Source organism: Strix uralensis, chromosome 11 (genome assembly GCF_047716275.1).
Source record: "Strix uralensis isolate ZFMK-TIS-50842 chromosome 11, bStrUra1, whole genome shotgun sequence".
NCBI classification, from domain to species: Eukaryota; Metazoa; Chordata; class Aves; order Strigiformes; family Strigidae; genus Strix; species Strix uralensis.
The window spans coordinates 25437741-25456577 of NC_133982.1; the positions used below are offsets into that span (position 1 = coordinate 25437741).

Sequence of the window (18837 nt, forward strand, 5' to 3'; positions counted from 1 at the left end):
TGTGGCCAAATTGACCAGCTAGTACGGCTTGAAAAGTGCATATATTTTTAAATATGCTTAGATAAGTACCATAGCAAATATGTTCAGAGAGTGATTTTTTTTTTTCCATTTTTAAAAGCTTTTATTGCTAAGAGTTCAAAATTAATAATCAAACTGAAGTGTCAGATGCAGAACCAATATTAACAAGGACAAAGGTTGTCCTTTCCCCACGTGTCTGTCTCAGTTCTACATGCAGTAGTGTGTCATCAGTTGCCATGATTTGTCTAGTTTTTGTTTAGTTGCCAAAAATACTTAACTGGTTTTCTGGTTTCAGATCCCACATGTTGTCACTTAAATCAACAGAAATAAGTTCTACACTTTTTTTTCTTTTTTTTTAAACGGAATCTGAGTGTGGCTGCAGATTGTCCTATGTGCAAGTCTTTCTTGAAATGCATAAAAATATAAACACAGTTCACCTGGTCAGTGGCAACTTTTATAGTTTTACATACGGGACTACTGTCTTTCCCAGACTGTGATTGCACGGAGCTAGAACTTGTTTGATTTGCTGAGAATCCTAAGTGTGTAGATTGTCATTGTATAGAGAAAACACACAAAGGTGAGTGATTTAAAAGTTTTTAACAAATGTGGTTTCTATGCTGATTGCTTCCCAAATTTTTCTAAAGTATTTTGCCTGTGGAACTGAGAACTTCAGTTTCGTGCTGTGTGAGAGATGAATTCAGGCTCTCCGTTTGTCTTCCATTTTGTGTGCCTGAGGAGTGGTGTGGGTTGACTTAGAGGGATCACGAAAATAGGGCTGAATTACCTCATGAAAGAATGAATTAACTCCAAGTTTGTTTGCTTATAAAATTAAATCCTGCAAGTCATTATCAGCGCAATACGAGAGCCCTACCGGACCAGTTTTTTAATAAAACACCTTAAAAGAGCCGCCTCAGGCTGCCCGACCGACAGGCCGGGGTGTGGGGGTAGAGGCGGGCGGGGCTCCGGCGGGCCCAGCTGTATGCTAATGAGGCCCCGCCCGCCGGCCCCGCCCCGCGCAGCTGGCGGGCGGCGGCGGGTGCCCCGGGCCGGGCCGGGGGTGGCGGGAGGCGCTGAGGGGGCAGTCGGCTGCCGGCGGGAGCTGCGGCGGCGGCGGGCGGGCACGGCTGGCAGCGCCCGGGCCGGCGCGGAGGCCTGCGGGGCCCTCGGGCAGCCCGCCGCGGGCCCCCCACGAGGGCTGTTACGGGCGGGGGGTTCTGTACCGCCGGCGCCCGACGGGGAGCCCGAGGGAAGCGGCGGAGCCGCAGGGAGGTCTCCGCCCCGGGAGCTGGACGCGCACAGCCCCAACCCCCCCTAGCGCAGAAAAGCATTTGCCTGAGAATTACTTACAAATACTGGTAATAAAACATGTCGCAGGGTCGTTTGTTCAGAAGCCGTCGGAGCTGAAGGTATAAAGTGCCTTTCAGAAGACTTAAAGGAAGTGCAAGGTTGCGCTCCATTGAAATGCAGATGGGGAGAGCTCCTTCTGTGAAGTGGGAGTCGAGGGAAAGAGAGGCAAACTAAATTTTCTAAACTCGATGTTTAAGATACTAAAGCTCTAATCTGGTACCTTGAAGCAGTTGCTGATAAATCGTGCTTATAGAAAACGGAGCTCTTGGCCTTCATAGGGAATAGAGTGACTTACAGCAGGTCTTCCTGCTTCGGGGGTTTTTAATTTGCCAGTTTGGATTTTCTAGTACAGCATAGATCAGCGATAAAAATTCATGTTGTGGTCAGTTATGTAACACTTCAGCTCTTAAGATTTCTGTATAAATCTTGTTAATCTAAATTGTATGCTTTGGGTTTACAAGCATGTTTCAAAGGACTGGAACATGGACTTGAGTTCAGTTTTTATTTCTGATCTGTTTTCTGTGTTTATCAGAACTGATTTGCTAATCTATTGCTTTTAGATTAGCTCTAGATTTGAACGTTGCCACGGTTCTGGCAGCTGCTACATTTGTACACAGCTTTAAGAAATTCTTGTCTTTTTTAAGTAGTAGATTTTGGAACAAACCTGGTCCTGAAGTGATTGATAGTCTGTAGCTGGAATAAAAGCACCCTCATGTGTTAGGACTAAGCATGACCAGAAGAATAAAATAAACCACACAACCTGCGGGGCAGAATTAGGGAAAGACTCGGTTTGGGAAGTTCAGTGTGGAGAATGAGTTTCACATTCCCATTGTAGAGAGTTTTATCTTGTAGGATGGAAGACACAGGCTTCCCTCCTTACTCCCAGTGAATTCCCAACACTTGCGAGAGATGTCCGTATCCATAGTAGAACTTTTCACAAACAAAGCCTATTACACACAAAGGAAGATAAAATACACTTTAAGTAGCAACAGATATTCCGCAGTATATGAGAAGAGATTTTCTGCAGAACAATAGATACAAATAGCAGCCTGGAATGACCTGATATTAGTTGTGGGTTGTCAGGGGGGTTCCCCCCCTTTCCTTTCTTGTTCCTGTGCGTTAGCTTACAGGAAGGAGTGTATATTAAACAAAGGATAAACTTGCATAAGGGTATTTATCTCTCTCTGGGTAAAACCCATACTAAGACATGAAAGGTAAAAGCTGCATTAATTACTCAAGAGGGATTCAAAGCTCAGCAGTTTACTAGGATTGAAGGATTTATTGAAAAACAGTGGTTCTCATGTGTAACTCCAGGCAATAAACCTATTTAATTAAAGGCTTAATCTTCTAGTTGACATGTTTGCTACTGTTCCAGTAAAAAGCTTCATCTGCAGCCAATTTTTGTAACTATACAAATAATAGTAGAATCCCTCATCTTTGTTCAGTTTTTTAGCTGTTTAATTGTATTATGTTGGTTGTATTATAAATATTTAAGGACTTTTGTGTCTTTAGGAATCAAAAGCTCTAAATGGTCTGTATTCCAAATTATTTAAATATAGGCAGTGTGTCTTTATCTCTTCCTTTTTCAAACAAAAGAATATTCTTTTTATAGAGGTTTGCATTCATAAGAGTATTCTGTATTGAGCAGCAGTTTTTAACAAATTTGCCTCTTCAATCTAGGTATGTGCACTCCTGGCTATCTTACATAAGTATCATTAATTCAAGTTTATGCAAAATTAGATATATTTTTTTAAGACTCTTCATGCTTGCTGCTTAGAAATTTAATTGTGATGTTTTATGAAGGAGCAGATTAGAAAATACTGAGAGAGGTGATGCCTGGATTATTTTTGCATGATAAAAACCTGTAATGGGACTAAACTAAATGTATTTAGCTGAGAAAGGAAGAAAATGAGAGAGAATTACTAAAGTGAATAAAATAATGTTTTTTAAATACACACGTGTGTGTATCTATACATGAGTGTAGGACAGTATACATACTTCTCACATGTAGTAAAGTCCATTATTCTCTGTGATTTTCTTTTAAGGATCACAATGTTATAAGTACTAGGGTTGATAGTTGTGTTAGTTTAAAGCAATCAAAGGTTAATCAAATCTTACACCCCTCGGGTATAAATCAAGGAGAAAATTCTGTAGTGTTCTGTGGGAAAATACTGGGAAAAAAACTTTTGCTAGGTTGCTACATTATTCCAAACAGGTGTTGGTCGCTGCTTGAAACACATCTTAATCCAATATGGTCTGATCAAGTGGTTTAGTGTAACAGTGTCTTTCAACTAAATCTTTCTTATACTGAGGTAGAACTTGAACTTAGTGTCTAATCCACTTCTATATTTGGACTATTTCTTGGAATCACATCTTTAATGGAAATGTTTGCTTTGCTTTGCTTTAGGTTGGGACTCATCGGGAAGAAAGTGTCAGCCTCAACAGCAATCATTCAGTTCTTCCCAGTACAGTTTCTGCTCAGAGCACAGAACTAAATCATAAAACACAAGAAAGCTACAGAGGTAACTTTCCAGCAGTATTAAATGCTGAACAGGGTCTGCAATAATCCAGAGCCAGCGAGGCTGTAGATCTTGGTAAACTTGCATCGACACAGATGATAGGGACATAGATAATGCTGAGAAATAAAAATTAATTATAAGTCCTGTAAACCACCACGGTTACAGGTTCCTGCATCAATTTCAGGAGCATCCCTGTGTCAGACTTGCGGCAGCATAGTGTCCCTGTGTCAGTCCTCAGCAGAAGGCTCTGCATTACAGCCCCGTTCTTGCGGCTCACGCAGCCATCATGCCATTGGCAGTCCGGCAGCCGTTCCTGGATGGGCCGGGAGGGTTGCAGGGTGAGCAGAGGCCGGATTTCAGTCTAGCCACTAAAAGGACATTGTTCCAGGCAGGTGTTTATACAGTTCCCTCAGTTTTTAGCTTAAAGAAATAAGCTATAGAAAACAGAAGTCATCTTATTTGTTAGCATGCTTGCACCATTTAGGGGAGGTGCATGTTGCACATTTGGCCTAAGCCCAAACCTCGATGTCAGTGCAGCTCTGCCCTTCAATTTGCAGCCCAGACATGAGGTGCGAATTTCCTTACTTCACCAAATGTCCTTTTGTCTTTAACAGTGTTTTTCTTAGATTAAGCTGTGACTGATCAAGCTGCTCTATGAATTACGATCCCTTTACAACCCATGACTCATGTCCAAGTACAGCAGTGTTACCAGGATTTCTCTGTGTGTAGTTCCTCCTGTTGTCTCCCCAGACTTCTGGGTGGCTCTGGCCTCCCATCGACAATATCTGCTTGAGATTCTCTTAAATGTTTCACTCCTGTGGTACTCACACTGATCTCTGGTTGCTTGCAGCATTGTCAGGTGGCTTACAGAGCCAGTCTGTGGCTATAGGTCCAACAGAAATCAAGTCTGAACATAAGGAGAAGGATGAAAATATACATGAACCCCCCTCATCGGATGACATGAAATCAGATGATGAGTCCTCCCAGAAGGATATCAAGGTCTCATCCAGAGGCAGAACAAGGTGGGTTGCTGACATGACCTAGAGAATTTGTGCTTTGTTAATGCTCTGTACCATGTTGTCCTTAAGTTTGACAAATTTCAAGGCATTTGTGTTACCTTAGTGCATATATTAATAGGCAGCTGACATAGATAAATAGTTTACAGTATTTGTATCTATTTAAATATAAGACAAAAGATTTTCTGGGAAAATGACCTGAAAAGTGTGCATTCCCTTATGTTAGTGCCTTGCCCAACATCTGCCTGTACATACAAGTAGTAAAAGATAGAGAGCGCCCTGCCCAGCGTAGAGGATGGGGGAGCGTTAGAAATTTGTGCTACTTTGTACCTGGGCCAGGGCTGTGCTTCTGGATGTGAGCCAGTAGTGATGCGGAGAGGCAGCCTGGTCACCCCGAGGCTGGGGGCAGTGCCACGGGTAAATATCCTTTTTAAACACTTTGTCCCCTCCCAAGTCACAGACAAAAAACCTGGAGCTGCCTGAGAGGCCCGAGTGTTGAAATTTGAGATAACAGTGAACAATCAGAATTTTGCAACCACACGCAGCGGAGTCTATACCATCACATGTGTCTAATGGCATTTTAGTGTGATAATTTTAGTAGAGCAGAGGGTTTGTACAGTTCCAGACTGAATTGGACAGTCCTATATTTTAAAAAAAAAAGGCTGTGCAACTTAATCATTTGAAGTGATACAAGAATTCTAAATGTAAATGTTTAGCTCTACACTGGGTATTAGAAGAAAAATTAGTTCTAAAATTGGCCAGTAAGGTCTTCAACTAAACTAAAACTTTTTAATAAGCACGATAAGTTGAAAGTTACTTGAATGCCTTTTTATATAAGCTGATCAATTGGGAACTAGCAAAAACTAGTTGTTGAAAATAATTCATTCTTCACCTGACAAAATGGCTGAGTCATCTCATAACTGAACATTCATCAGTAACTGAGTGAAGTGGTAGTTTGGGTACATCTTTTGCTTCAAGGGGCAGCACGTTGCCACTACTTTTCCTAGAGATGTTTGCCATCTGTAGACAATATCCTGTGGATATTCTTCAGGCAGAAACGATTTAACGTTTATTTTCTGGAAATGGCAGGAACAGCAAGAATTACTGTGAATACTTATGCACTGATATCTAACACGTTCTGTATTATTTAAATATAGTTCAATATGAAATAGATTAAGTGGGAAGAAGTTTAATTTCATCAACTGGAGTTTTTGAACCCGCAGCAGGATCAGTTGTTTGAATACCAGTGATATTTCAGTATACTTTTATTTAAACTTTCTTGCAGCAGTACTAATGAAGATGAGGATTTAAACCCAGAACAGAAAATAGAAAGAGAGAAGGAGAGGAGGATGGCAAATAACGCTAGAGAACGTTTGCGTGTACGAGATATTAATGAGGCGTTTAAAGAACTTGGCCGTATGTGTCAGCTTCATCTGAAGAGTGAAAAACCACAGACAAAACTGCTTATTCTTCACCAGGCTGTGGCAGTCATCCTCAGTCTAGAGCAGCAAGTGAGAGGTCAGTAGCCCGTTGTTGTGCTGTGGCAGTTTGCCTGGTAGCTTTGTTCGTGGAACAGTGTCGGTCTTGAAATCTGCACAACTAGATGCACAACTTAGTAAAAGTATGTTTGCTGTTCTGTAACAATGTTGAAGTTCTATAGAAAAAGCAAAGAATTACATTTTTTTTTTTTAAAAGAGAGGGGAAGAAGGTGGGTATGAGATTTATACTTTAATTTTTCTTTTTTTGTCCTGTGCAATTAGCTATCTCCACCTATGTTTTCAAGGTAAATTGATTAATTAAAATACTGACACAGCTTGCTTTAAACTGTAACAAGCACTTATTTAGTAGTATAAAAGCTATAGCAAAAATAAGAGATCTATTTTAAGATGAACCCCACATAATTGAAATATTAAAATGCCGTGAATATAACTGTGTTTACTTAGGTCTTTGCATTAAATATATGCTGGGGAGGAGGGAGGAAACCTACTTCTACTTTAATTGAATCAGGGCTGGGTTTGCATGTATTTTCTTTCCCCGATTCCTTGTAAATTTTTCCAGAAAAGAAATAATGGGCCTATTGGTAGGTGCAGAAGGAAGAATTCTTTGTGCAGTTCCCTCTCAAGGAAAGATAGTTCTAGGAATCGTGTTGAGTTCTTTAGCTGTTCCATTCTCGTGTGTTGGTAAAGCTACAGTTGCCTTTTAACCTCCCTTTAAACTTGTGTCAAAGACACATTGAAGTTGTGAGGCACCTTGTTTTAACTTTTGGTCAGCCCTGAATTGCTCAGGCGGTTGGACTAGATGATCACTGTAGGTCCCTTCCAACTGAAACAGCCTATTCGATGTAGGCAGCAGTTAAACGGGCGAGTGTCCTCATGTTTTCCTGGTTTGGACTAGTGAATAACCTTCTTCCTTGGTGTCCCACCCATGGAACTGCATCAAGTGACTGGAAAAGTCTTTCAGATGTGGATGATGTCAGTGGTTATATTTGCTTAACGTGCTCCATCGTTGAATCACTGATGTCACTGAATGATGTCAGTGTTTTATTTTTGTGTACCTTGTTTTTACTTCCATTTCCTAATCTGTTGCTTGCATTTTGCACAGGAGATTCAAGCAACTGTTAAAAGTTTATTGAAAGTGACAAAGTGAGTAACTTAACACAAGCTTACTTTGTACCAAGGGTGAGGTGCTGTGTTTTCAGGCAGCGTTTTACTGACCCGGTTTTGATAAAGAAACTCACTGTCTCTGGTCAGAGTTCTTCCAAGGCATATAGAGAACTAGTTACTCCACAGATGAGACACCAGCTAGTGCCACGGTAAAGCCCTGCTTTAGCATCTCTGAGACTTTGATCTTGGGAATTGTTTTGGTCTGAAAATGTTTGCCATAGTCTGGAAGGTAAAGCTGTATATTATGAAGAAGTGGTAATAACGTTCATCAGGCATGGTTTTCAGACATTTAAAACCCATCAAGTCCGTTTCCCTGCTCTCACAGATGCTGTAATCCACAGAAAGCTACATGTGAAAATTAATAAAACCACTTTTGCCTTGGTGTCAGAGGTTGCTTCCAAATCTTACATCTCTGGTGGAAAACTTTTTCTAAATGTACTTACAGTTAAATTGGGCCTATTCTACAGGCAGTGTAAATCGAGCACTTTTCCTTCCTTACGTTTACATCTCACCTTCTACTCTCTGTGCGTTTGAGGAAGCATGTCACAAGCACAGCGTGCCTCTCGTGAGAGGCTGCGTTCCCCATTTGGTCTCACCCGTCTGTCTTGGCACCTGCTCCTGACAGTGAGTGGCCGGAGCTCTGTGTGGCGCCCAAAGGAGCTTTCACCAGTGCGTTACATAATTGCATAAACAATTTCCTCTCTCTGCTGGTAATGAAGCTTCTCATTTTGTGATTGGTGCTATTCAGAATGAAACATTTCAGATTTTAAGCTCTAACTGTAGACTAGCATTTTTATCTCCGTTTCCTAAATCACTGTAAATTAACTTCCTTTCAAAGTTTCCACATAATTAAATCTTCTTTAAAACTTCAAGGCAAGCCATATTTAAACAAAGAAAACTGTGATTAAGAAAAGTTAGCAGGTTTTTTTTCCAGTCGACTCTTTGGGAGTGCTCATCCGTAGGAGATGGAGTAGGAGGCTGTTGATAATGACTTGGGAAGAAGCAGAATTAGCAAGTCTGCCCAAAATCGCCTCTGTCAGATGAGCTGGATTCTAGCCCTTGTCTAATGCGCAGGGGCCAGCAAACTGCAGTTACGAGAGGGCTGCCTGACCAGTGCAAGAGAAGGGCTTGTGCTGTCTCCTTACAGTTAAAATTGTATCTGCAATCTTAAACTGCAAAACAGCATTCACTGACAGCTAGAAAAATGCCTCGAAATGTTGGTTAAACTCAACATGTGCTGGTAGAATATGTTACATGCTTTTTGTGTGTCTTTTTGTCCGTTGTGATTTACTTCTATTTTGATTCATGAAAAGCCATTTGGAAGAACAGAAACAGCTGACTTTTAGAAACTGTCATTATTTGAAAGGTAGATCTAAATCTACATCTCTTGAAGCTAATTGAGGAAGTAGAAACATACTGATGGAAGTATCGTGATAGCTAGTCCACCACGGGCTATTATAAAGTACTGACTTCAATGTGAGAAGAAATAGGGTTTGGAAAAAAATAATCCTTCTGCTCTGTGTGACTGTCGGCATATTCTTTCGATTTAAGTGAGATGGGCACAATATGATTTCGCAGACTTGAGGGTATGAAGAGAACTGTTCACTTAGGACATTCTACCTCCCCTGTTCTAACAGCAGGCTAATAGTTAAGGTGAAGAAAGAAGCAGTAACTCAACTACAACTAGTATGATGTCAGTAGGGTTGGTATGACTTCAGCATACCAACGAAACATGGAAATCTGGTTTATTACATTGTAAATTACAGACAGTTCTCATTTTGCACTTAGCAACTTCTGGTGACAAGGGAGGCACTTTTAAAAAGTTTTTTTAGGTGTATGTAGGCAGCTAGTAAAGTTTGGGTTTGGGGTTTTTTAAAATACCAGTTTAGGAGCTGCCTGGTAGGATTTTCAGTAGTGCTTGCCTGCTGCTTTAGACACCTGCATTTTAACACAGGGACAGGAGTAGTTAGAAGAGGGAAACTGTGCAACTATTTTTAGTACAGTGGTTAACGCATCAATATTCCCCTTGGTATCAGCGTATGGGATGTTAAGAACACTTTTCTGTTACAGAACGAAACCTAAACCCTAAAGCAGCCTGCCTTAAGAGAAGGGAAGAAGAAAAAGTTTCTGCCGTATCGGCAGAGCCGCCAACACCACACCCAGGAAGCCACCCTGGCCTGAGTGAAACTACCAACCCTATGGGTCATATGTGAACACCAGCCAGGTATGTCTCTTGTCTGGAGGGGAACGGCTCTTGTCGCTTTGTATTGGCTAAAAATTTGGGAGATCTGGGTATGTTTATTCTTAGCTACTGAGCTGCCACTAGCACCAGACTTCTTTCCGCTGCTGAGTACTTTTGTATCTCTGAGCATAAGCAAAAGCATGCAGATTTGTGTAGTTTTGTAATAAAACAAAACCCCAAGAAATTATCACTGAAGTCTCTTCATTTCCACGCGTTGTTGCCAGTGGCTACATCTCTTGGCTCAGGTGGCCTTCCTGGCATGACATCAGAGGAACAGTTAACAGCTTGCTAGATAAGCCAAGCATAATAGAGATGAATTCTACATCCTTAAATGGTCTAAATATCACATTAGTTCATTTAAAAATCCATGTATTGTTTCCTAGTGCTGATACAAACACTTAGAGAAGAGACTTCTCATCTCAAAAGAGATTTGCTGCGTGGCTTAAGGCCACTCGTTCTAACTCCAATCCCTTGCCCAACAGAGATTGCCAACTATTTTAAGCCACAATCTGTAATAGTGAAGATAGTTAAGATTTAAGAAGTCGTGTTTTCAAGGTAAAGCAGTGTTTCCAGAAGCCCCACGTAGTCCCAATACGCAGTGGTTCATTTCAAACATGCTGATGGGGAGGCCTGACAGGAATATTGGTCTTTTGGTTTTATTAAGTGGTGTTGATTGGTTGGGTTTTTTTAAAAATTGGGAAAAACTTGATTTTGAGAAGAAAAAATTCTTGAGTATTCCTCCATGTCTTTTAAAACAGTAGAACTGTTGCCACTTTCAAAAAGAGTAAGAAGTTGGGTTCGGTGCCCTTATTTTGATCTGTAACTTTAGTCAATTTTCTGTCTGGGGAGGTTTGTTGTTGTGTATATAGCCTGTTTTGCTTCTATTTTAGCTTAAGGTCAAGGCGTGCATCTTGCCAGGATGTATCCCATGGAAATTTATTATTCCCTGGTGTTCCTTAGAAAGCAGCAAAATGGCATTTAAACCAAGTCTTATTCATGTTTTCCCCATCCCTTATAGGCAACTTCTTTCTTCAGAAATGAAATGGGGCGGGGGGGGGGGGGGTGGGGGGGGTGGTGTTGGGAAAACGAGGTGGTCTGAATTTCTTTAATTTGTTTAATTTCATACCAGAGCAATAGGCTACTTCTAAATTGTCAGATAATTCTTGATTTACAGCAGACTTTCTAGTCTGTTCTTGCCCTGTTAATGCAATGAACCACTTTAAAAAGTTTATTGTATCTTTGCTTTTTTAATAGCAATAACATTGTAAGATGACTGAAGTGTGACGCTGACATGAAAAGGCTGTACAGGCTCATTAGGTACCTTCAGAGTAGTGGTTAAATTAGATACTGTCCTGCTTAGAGGACAAAGTCAAACACAAATCAGTGGTCTGAGATGTGCAGATTATTCCTTCTCCCGTATCCAGAGAGCCCAAACAGAATGTTCCTGAGAGTAAACGGTTCGACAGATCATATTCAATGGGGATATCTCTGGGAGGAAGGATTTCAAGGCCTCTCCATGTGACTTTGCACTTAACTGACTGAAAATGCCATAAGATAGAGTTTAAACTAGTTCTCTAGCCTTGATGTTATGCTTCTTACAGATTCTTTTCCTAATACCCCTTTGTTCTTTTGAATTTCTTTCCAGAATTCCAGAATTATTGGTAGGATACACAGAAGGTGACCTTTCTTCACAAGGACACAGACAACTAACGTTATATGAAGACACAAACCTGACAGGAGAAAACACTTGAAGCAAGAAACCCAAATGCAATCTTATGATCAAAGCTACTGGTCAACACCTGCATCAGGATTGAAGATACAAGATCTTCAGATAGAATTTCAGCCCATGAAATACTCTGAACATATCATTCTGTTGCAAGCAGTGTGTCGCTTCTGCACAATCAGAGACTGTTGTGATCTCTCCACTCATTGTGGAAGTTGCCTTGTGCCTAAACTGAATTGACAAATGCATTGTAACTACAAATTTTATTTATTGTTATGGAACTGTAAAGGTCTACATATAAAGGGAAAAGTTAACATGTTAAAAGCTGATAAAATTTCAGCTGGATGCCAGCATTCACTAAAGCTGTTCACATTCAGAGAACAAAGCAGTGACAACCGTCGACCCGTAGCATTCCCAGCATACCTATTAGTGTCTTAAAAAAGGAAGGGAAAAGTCTTTTGTTGTCCTTTCCTCTCCTTTTGCCATATGACTAGTGTTTTCCATGCAATAGGAAACTATTCCTTGGTATAGCTTTTTTTATGTTCTTTTTGGTCTCTGGTAATCTGAACAGTTATGGTCATAGTTCCCCTTCCATACCGAGCTCCGTGCTTCAAGCCCGTCAGAGGCCTCCTGAAGGCTGCAGGCAGGAGCAATACTGTGACCATAACGTTTCTTGGATTTAAAAAGTGATTTTTTGTTTTCCCTCAGACTTTCCTCCAACATTTTTTTTTTCTAATTATAAACAAAACCTTTTTAGGCTTCTAGGCTTCATAGTAAAGCTTGTAACGTGAAGTGTAAATTGGGTGGGGAGAATCTACTTTGTTAGAGTTGCTTTGTTTTCCGAGCAGTAAGTACTACATATAGTACATGTAAAGTGTTAGCTGTACGTAAGCACAAATGCATTAAAATACAAAGGAGATTTTTTTCAGGCTGTAATTTTGGTGAATAGTAAAATCCTGAATTCACCGTGGCAGGTAGTGTGATGATAGAACCACCAGTAAGGTGGGCTTACCTACATAATGGAATATAAGAGCAATGGTCACCAGTTTTTCCTTCCTGTATACATTAATTATCTTGTCATTTTCGTATGGCTCGTCAGTGGAGACAAGAAGCTAGTGTGAATCAAATGCAAACGAATGCCCCCTCCCAAGCCATATTAGCATTAACCCTTTAAAGGTTTCTCCACCAGAACAGCGTCCCTGAGTGTATTCCCGTGTGCCAGATGTGGTGAAGTGGCTAAAACCCCTCTGAACTTCCATGGAAACTGTCTTCCACTGCAATGACCATGGGAGGAAGCTTCCTAAGCCAAGGTTGTCCGAGCTGTTGTTTCTGTAGGGCATCTTTCATCACTGGCAATTGGTTCACACACGAAACAGGAACAAACCAATAATTTTTATGAAGTCATTTAATTTGAAGGAACAAAAGATGGATTGTTAAAATAAACTAATGAATTTAAGCTCATGTTTTGGATGGTTCCTAACAAAACAGTTTGTGGAATTAGTGGACTCATTTCTATTACTTTAATTTGCATATATCATCAGATAACACCTGATTATATCTGTGGCCTTGTTCTTCATTTCAGTGTTTATCAGCTAAACAAATTTGTTGCTTATGACGTGTGAAAGTGATCACGTGCCACTGCCTGGCCTTTTTCCTTCTAAGCTTGTTGTCTTTTTGGCTATATTAGACTTTGCAGTATGCCCAGAAGCTTTCCTTCATAAAATAGAAAGAAAAAAACATTTGGCTTATTTTTCACTGTAGCTAGTCTTTTATACAATAATCTTGTAAGAAAATTTCTTGAATTCTAAATATTACTCTTTCTAGATTTTTGAAATCGAAAAAGTTTTCAGTAAAAAGTTTCTTACTTTATTTTACTATATTAGGTAGTAAAAATGTAGGGTTATTTACCATAACCTGTTCATTAATATCAGAAATTTACAATAGCATTGTAAGACCATAGTAGGGTTCTAGCATACCGTGTAGTACCTATGGAGTATTGTAAGAGCTAATTGTCCGAGATGAATTGCTTCTCATCTTGTTCTCCAGTTTCCATTGTTGGTTTATTGCAGATTTGTACCCTGTGTCAAATTTCAAGGTATTGCTGATAAACCTTTCCAACCAGCAGCAAGAAGTTCAAAAAAATTTCTGTCAATGTAACAGAAAACACTATGTATATAACATTTATGTAGCAATAAATGTGCCATCTTTTTTTTAACATGGTAAATCAGTGAGTTTTTTAAATTTCTCTCTCCTCGTAGGTAAATGCGTTGCTTGAAAAACACCGGCAAAACCAGCTTCTGCCTTGAGCTGAATAAAACCTAACACACATTGCCAAGGTGCGCAGCCTGAGCTGCAGGTATGAGAAGTGGTGGTGCTACTCTCCGTGAAGCCACTACAGAAATTCCCAGCGAGCTGAGGAGGAGCAGAACCCACCCTGCGTCTGCTGCTGTGCAGGAAGGGGATAGCGCGGGCTGATAGCAAACCAGGAGCAGCACCCGATGCCTCCTGCTACATCTTGTTCCTTTCCTTTGCTGGTCCTTAAGACAGGCTTCCCTATCTTAAGAGCTGCTTTTGTGCATTGAGGTTCAGTGCTGAGTTACTCAGTTGATTGATGCATCTACATAGGCTTTATGAACAAATGAGAGGAAGAAAAGTCTGTAGCTAAAGCTTGAAATTAAGATTTTCACATTTTCTACAATTTTTCTTTCTGTGAGTGCGAACAGAAGACAATGGAAGAAAATCTTCATGCCATCCCTAGTCCACAATAGTTTTAAGCCAAAAACTCACGTAACGTGCAGACTTTGTAGAATCTTGAGTTTTCTCAATTCTTCTCTAAATAAATATCCCTGGGAAAAGCATGTTAAAGACACATGCAAATAGCCGTACTACGTGTATGGAGCGGGGATGTTTAACTGGATGCGGTGTCTGTCAGCCAGTGTGGCTGCTGTGTACTGCAGGTTCCAACTCCTGAGACTGTCCTCCGTAACCACAGAAAATCTAATGATTGTGTTGAGATCCAGTTGACATTGTAAAAGGCTCATGCATATACATGTGCTTTCCTGTAAAACTGAAGCATTGGGAAAGGCTGAAAATGGACTCCATCTTTTTTCCTCTGGCACTGAGTAGATGCCGTTTCTTTATATAAGAGTTAATATTTCCCCAAGAATTCATCAACGTTAATGTTTTCCCCATTAGCATCTGGAAATCCTGGCAGAACACAAATAAAATGCAACAGTCTGTAAAAGACAACCTAGATATTGGGTGGGAAACTTTGCTTTTTGTGGCCAGAGCAGAGCGCCGCAGTGCTCTGCCCTGTCCCAGGGCTTGGCTAACCCGGGGAGGGAGGGAGGGAGGGTTGTGTCCCTGGGGAGAGGCACAGCCCCGGCTCCTGCCTTCGGGCCGCTCGCCTGCCCGCTGCAGTGACGGAAGTGTCCCAGAAAGGGGGGAAATGGTGCTGAGAAGGGACTGCTACAATCCTTTCTTCTCTTCAGGTCTTTGCTGTCAAAGAGCGGATAAGTCAGGTGCCTTTTGCAGGGGGTGTTTTGTACTGTTTAACTACCATTTGTTTTCCTGAAGTTAATCCCACTGTCAACCTGGATGACATTGCAAAATACCGTGAGTTTATTTCCTGGTTAAGACACGAACGTACTGTTCAGCTGATAGCACAAGCTACTGCGTGTACACGTTCCGTAGGACTTCAGCTAGCTTGGCTGTTCGATTGCAGTCCCCTGGGATTGCTTGTATTGGTCATAAAGTGCACAGACCAGACTCTGAAACCGCAAATCATCTGGGCTGTAAAGAGAATCCCTTTCAATTCTCTCCTAATCTGGCTTTTCAAATGTTGTGATGCAATTAACAACATCTGTTAAAGAAAAACTAATTTGTAAAAAAAAAAAAAAAAAAAGTCTTAAAAAAATTATACCTCCACCTCCAAATGTTGATCATAACTGATCCTGGTCTGTTAGAAAGTCAGTGGCTGAGCTAAATAGTTGGAATTCTGGTTATTTCAGGTAGACTAGAGAAACGAGAATACCAAGGCTGTTTCATTTTCGGGAGAGAGCCACTGTATTTTTAACACTATCACCTAAATGTATAGAGACAAAAGGAATTAAATATAAACTCAGAACAGTAACTGCTGCCAACTGTGACTGAACAGATGAGAAGATCATTTACAATATATCTCAAAATTCAGTCTACGTTAGATATAGACTCCTGCTAGTCCTGGACTTCAGAAAAGCAAGAGAAACATGCAGATCCTATAGCTGGAGCTCTCTCTTCTCATCAAAGCTCTGAATAACATACTAAGTTATATTTGTTTCGGAAAAATCAACAATTCCGCTCTTAAAAAAAAAAAATCAGGAGGAAATTATTTAAAGTAGATGGACAGGACATTAAACTCTTGAACAGAATGAACACAACTGTCTTGCTAACTTGGTAACGCAGATTTCTGGCCCTACTTTGTTTTTGTGCTGAGGCCTTTTCTGTCTCACTTCACTGTATTTAACAGCAAAGGAAGACTCTTGGAAATGCTAGAACAGACTGATATACTAGTTTGCTAGATTACTTATTTATGTACAAGTAAATTAAGTGGTTCCTTATGCTTACGGAGTTCTGATGCACAATGTTGTATTAAATGCACATCTTGTCTATCCAGGATGTAAAATGGAAAAAGAAATACTTGTGGTGCAATTGTAGAAGGTCTTTTATATTCAAATGCAACTAAAAAAATTTCATGAACACGAATGAGTCTGTAGCAGTCATTATGAAAATAAGTTCTCCAACCATGAGGTTATGCACTGATCTGTAGAATGAGATGTCTGAGGAGTATCGCTCTGTGGTTTATTCCCCGGCACCCATAAATGAGCAGAGATGAACAGTGTCAGGAGAACCAGCTTCCCACAGAAGCAGAGGTAGTCACTGGCCCTGGTTTGTGTGTTTGTTGGAATGACAGCAAATAGCCAATTGTTTGCTGCACAACCAGATTAGGTGCTCCAGACTACTCCCAAATGATTTCCTCTGACTGCTGAAATAACTGCTTTCAAAATCAGATGAGTTTTTAGGGGCATTTGTGGGCTCAATATTTACTGTATTGGCCTCATTCACTCAGCCTAGAACCTCGATGTGCTAAAGCGAAAAATCGCCATCTCAAAATACTGAAAACTCACTATGGGAAAGAAATCTCCTATATCTAAATATGAAGTGATAGGGGAAATTTTTGGCCCATGTTTTGAAGGGTCAGTTCACACCTGCAAAAGCTGAAGAGGGTATCACCATATTTGCTTTTGAAGGTGACAAAGAAAGGAATGAAGTCTTGCAGATAAACTTCAAGCGCTGTTTGTACAGTACCTGGCAGAAGAGAGCTCAGAACTGATCTTCTGTGTGCTACTAAGACATAAATGCTAATGTATCTGATTATGAATATAACAGCTAAAGTACATTAATCCCTTACACTACCAGACTAATTAAGATAAAGGCATGCAATATTGGTTTTAAATCAATGGGCTTTGCTTCCAGTTTACCCTTTTAAAAGGGTAACATTTAATTAAATGTCCATTTATGGACATTTTAATTTGTTTATGTGACTAATAGCTGAAAGTGTAATTAAAAATAAAGCTTTTTAAATGCTCATTCCTTTCCTAGCATGCAAGAATAGTAAATGTGAGCACCATAAAATGCAAATACAACAAGAGAGCAAGAATGCTAAAAACAACAACAAAAAATTGACAGCCTACAGAATATAAGGTAGTAACCCAATATAAATCAGTGTTCTCTGTAGCCAGCTGGTCATCGTTATCCTGCTATATAGAAGTATAACAAACGTGTCAATAAAGTTCTCATTATAAAGTTGTTTAGATCTAAATACAGATTCTGCATTTACAGGAGTATCAGGGCTATCAGGGAAAAAAGTGTGAAGGAAACCAAAAATTACGTGTCTGTTAAGCTTTGCTGTGTGTTTTTCTGGTGTGGCTATTTTGCATATCCAGGATAACCAATGAACAATAACCATGACCACAACTAGTTAATTCTACTGTTTCTGCAACTGTTGACTTTTCAGCTGGAAGGGGATGTAAACTGAGCTGTCTGTAGGTGCTTCCACAGATCTTCCTGGACTTCCTTCCTCCCTTGTCCCTGCCCCACCCCACCCCCGTTTCTCTTACATGACATACGGTCTCCAAATTGTATTGGTTATAAGCAAGCTTAAAACTTTTAATTTCCAGGTCCGTGCTTCTGCTAATTAACTAATGGAATGATCATTGTGGTGCAGGTTTCCTGCTCCAGCATGAAGAGCAGCGGTGAGATTCAGCAATGTCAGGTTTAGGTAAAGCAGCAGCTGACTCCTCAGCATGTGGAAGAGCAGCGCGGACAGGGGAACAGAGGGCGAGTCCTCCTCAGCTCCGACAGGCAGCGTTGCACTCACCTTGAGGGCTGGAAGGAGTAATTACATGGGAAGTTTCACTCAACCCAAATCTAATTAGCCTATACCGAGCATATGCTCATTAAACCAGTAGCGTTTTTAGGCAATTTTCAATGGAAAGGAACATTTCAAGGGCTTACAAAAACATATCAGACCCTGCTATCATTCTCATTTGTGAGCAGTAAATTCATGGGCAGTAAAATTCCTCAGTAACAAAAAAGGAATGTGCACAAAACAGTGGTTCCTCTTCATCAAATTATTGGAAAGGCTGGATTATTTTTGCTGAAAATCTTTAAAGATTTCAGCACGAATTCTCAGGACTGAAAACTTGTTCCCATGGTTAAAATCTGTAAGGTAATAGGCACTAAAAATAGGAGCTGAAACTGGAAAGTAGCAGGTAGTCTCACCCATGGGAAATGTAACCATCTCTAATTGTACAGACAAGGATGCCATGCCAAAACACAAATGAGATGGTTTGGGGTATCCGGGTTGTTCCACTGTTGAACTGTGCGAGTGCATGACCCTCTTACTGACAGCCTTCCTCTCACTCTTTCCTGCTCATGCTCACACTCAGTGAGCTTCATACACCTTGTCATAAATCAATTCCTAAACTCTTTGAGGTATCTGCTTCCTTCCTCTTCTCAAATACTGGTTTAAAGCAAAAGATTGACAATAATCTGTTCATTGGAAAATACATAATTTAGCCCACATTTGTTTTAAATTTATTTCATATTATTTTGTAATATTTTAAGCTCCATATGGAATGAGAAGGACATCTGAAGGAATTTTCATCTGAGATCTGAATTGCTGCATTCTAACCATATCATTCTTCTCTTCTGCACATTTGCTAGAGTAATTTTTATCCCCCCCAGCCAACTATAATTCCCTCTGCCC

At 40.4% G+C, this 18837-nt stretch overlaps 1 protein-coding gene across 11 annotated transcripts in view; it reads left to right on the top strand.

The window, feature by feature from the left end:
• Positions 1-13743, top strand: part of TCF12 (transcription factor 12) — a 173996-nt gene extending 160253 nt beyond the window's left edge. For 8 of the 11 annotated variants that reach the window (XM_074879940.1, XM_074879942.1, XM_074879944.1 and 5 more), the window contains 5 exons: positions 3773-3887; positions 4735-4906; positions 6186-6418; positions 9634-9787; positions 11451-13743. In XM_074879940.1, coding sequence (XP_074736041.1) covers positions 3773-3887; positions 4735-4906; positions 6186-6418; positions 9634-9776 — 663 coding nt within the window. In that variant the 3' untranslated portion in view covers positions 9777-9787; positions 11451-13743. The remainder of the gene's footprint in view (positions 1-3772; positions 3888-4734; positions 4907-6185; positions 6419-9633; positions 9788-11450) is intronic. The other 3 variants (XM_074879943.1, XM_074879947.1, XM_074879950.1) reach the window with 1 other exon arrangement.
• The last annotated feature ends 5094 nt before the right edge of the window (positions 13744-18837 follow it).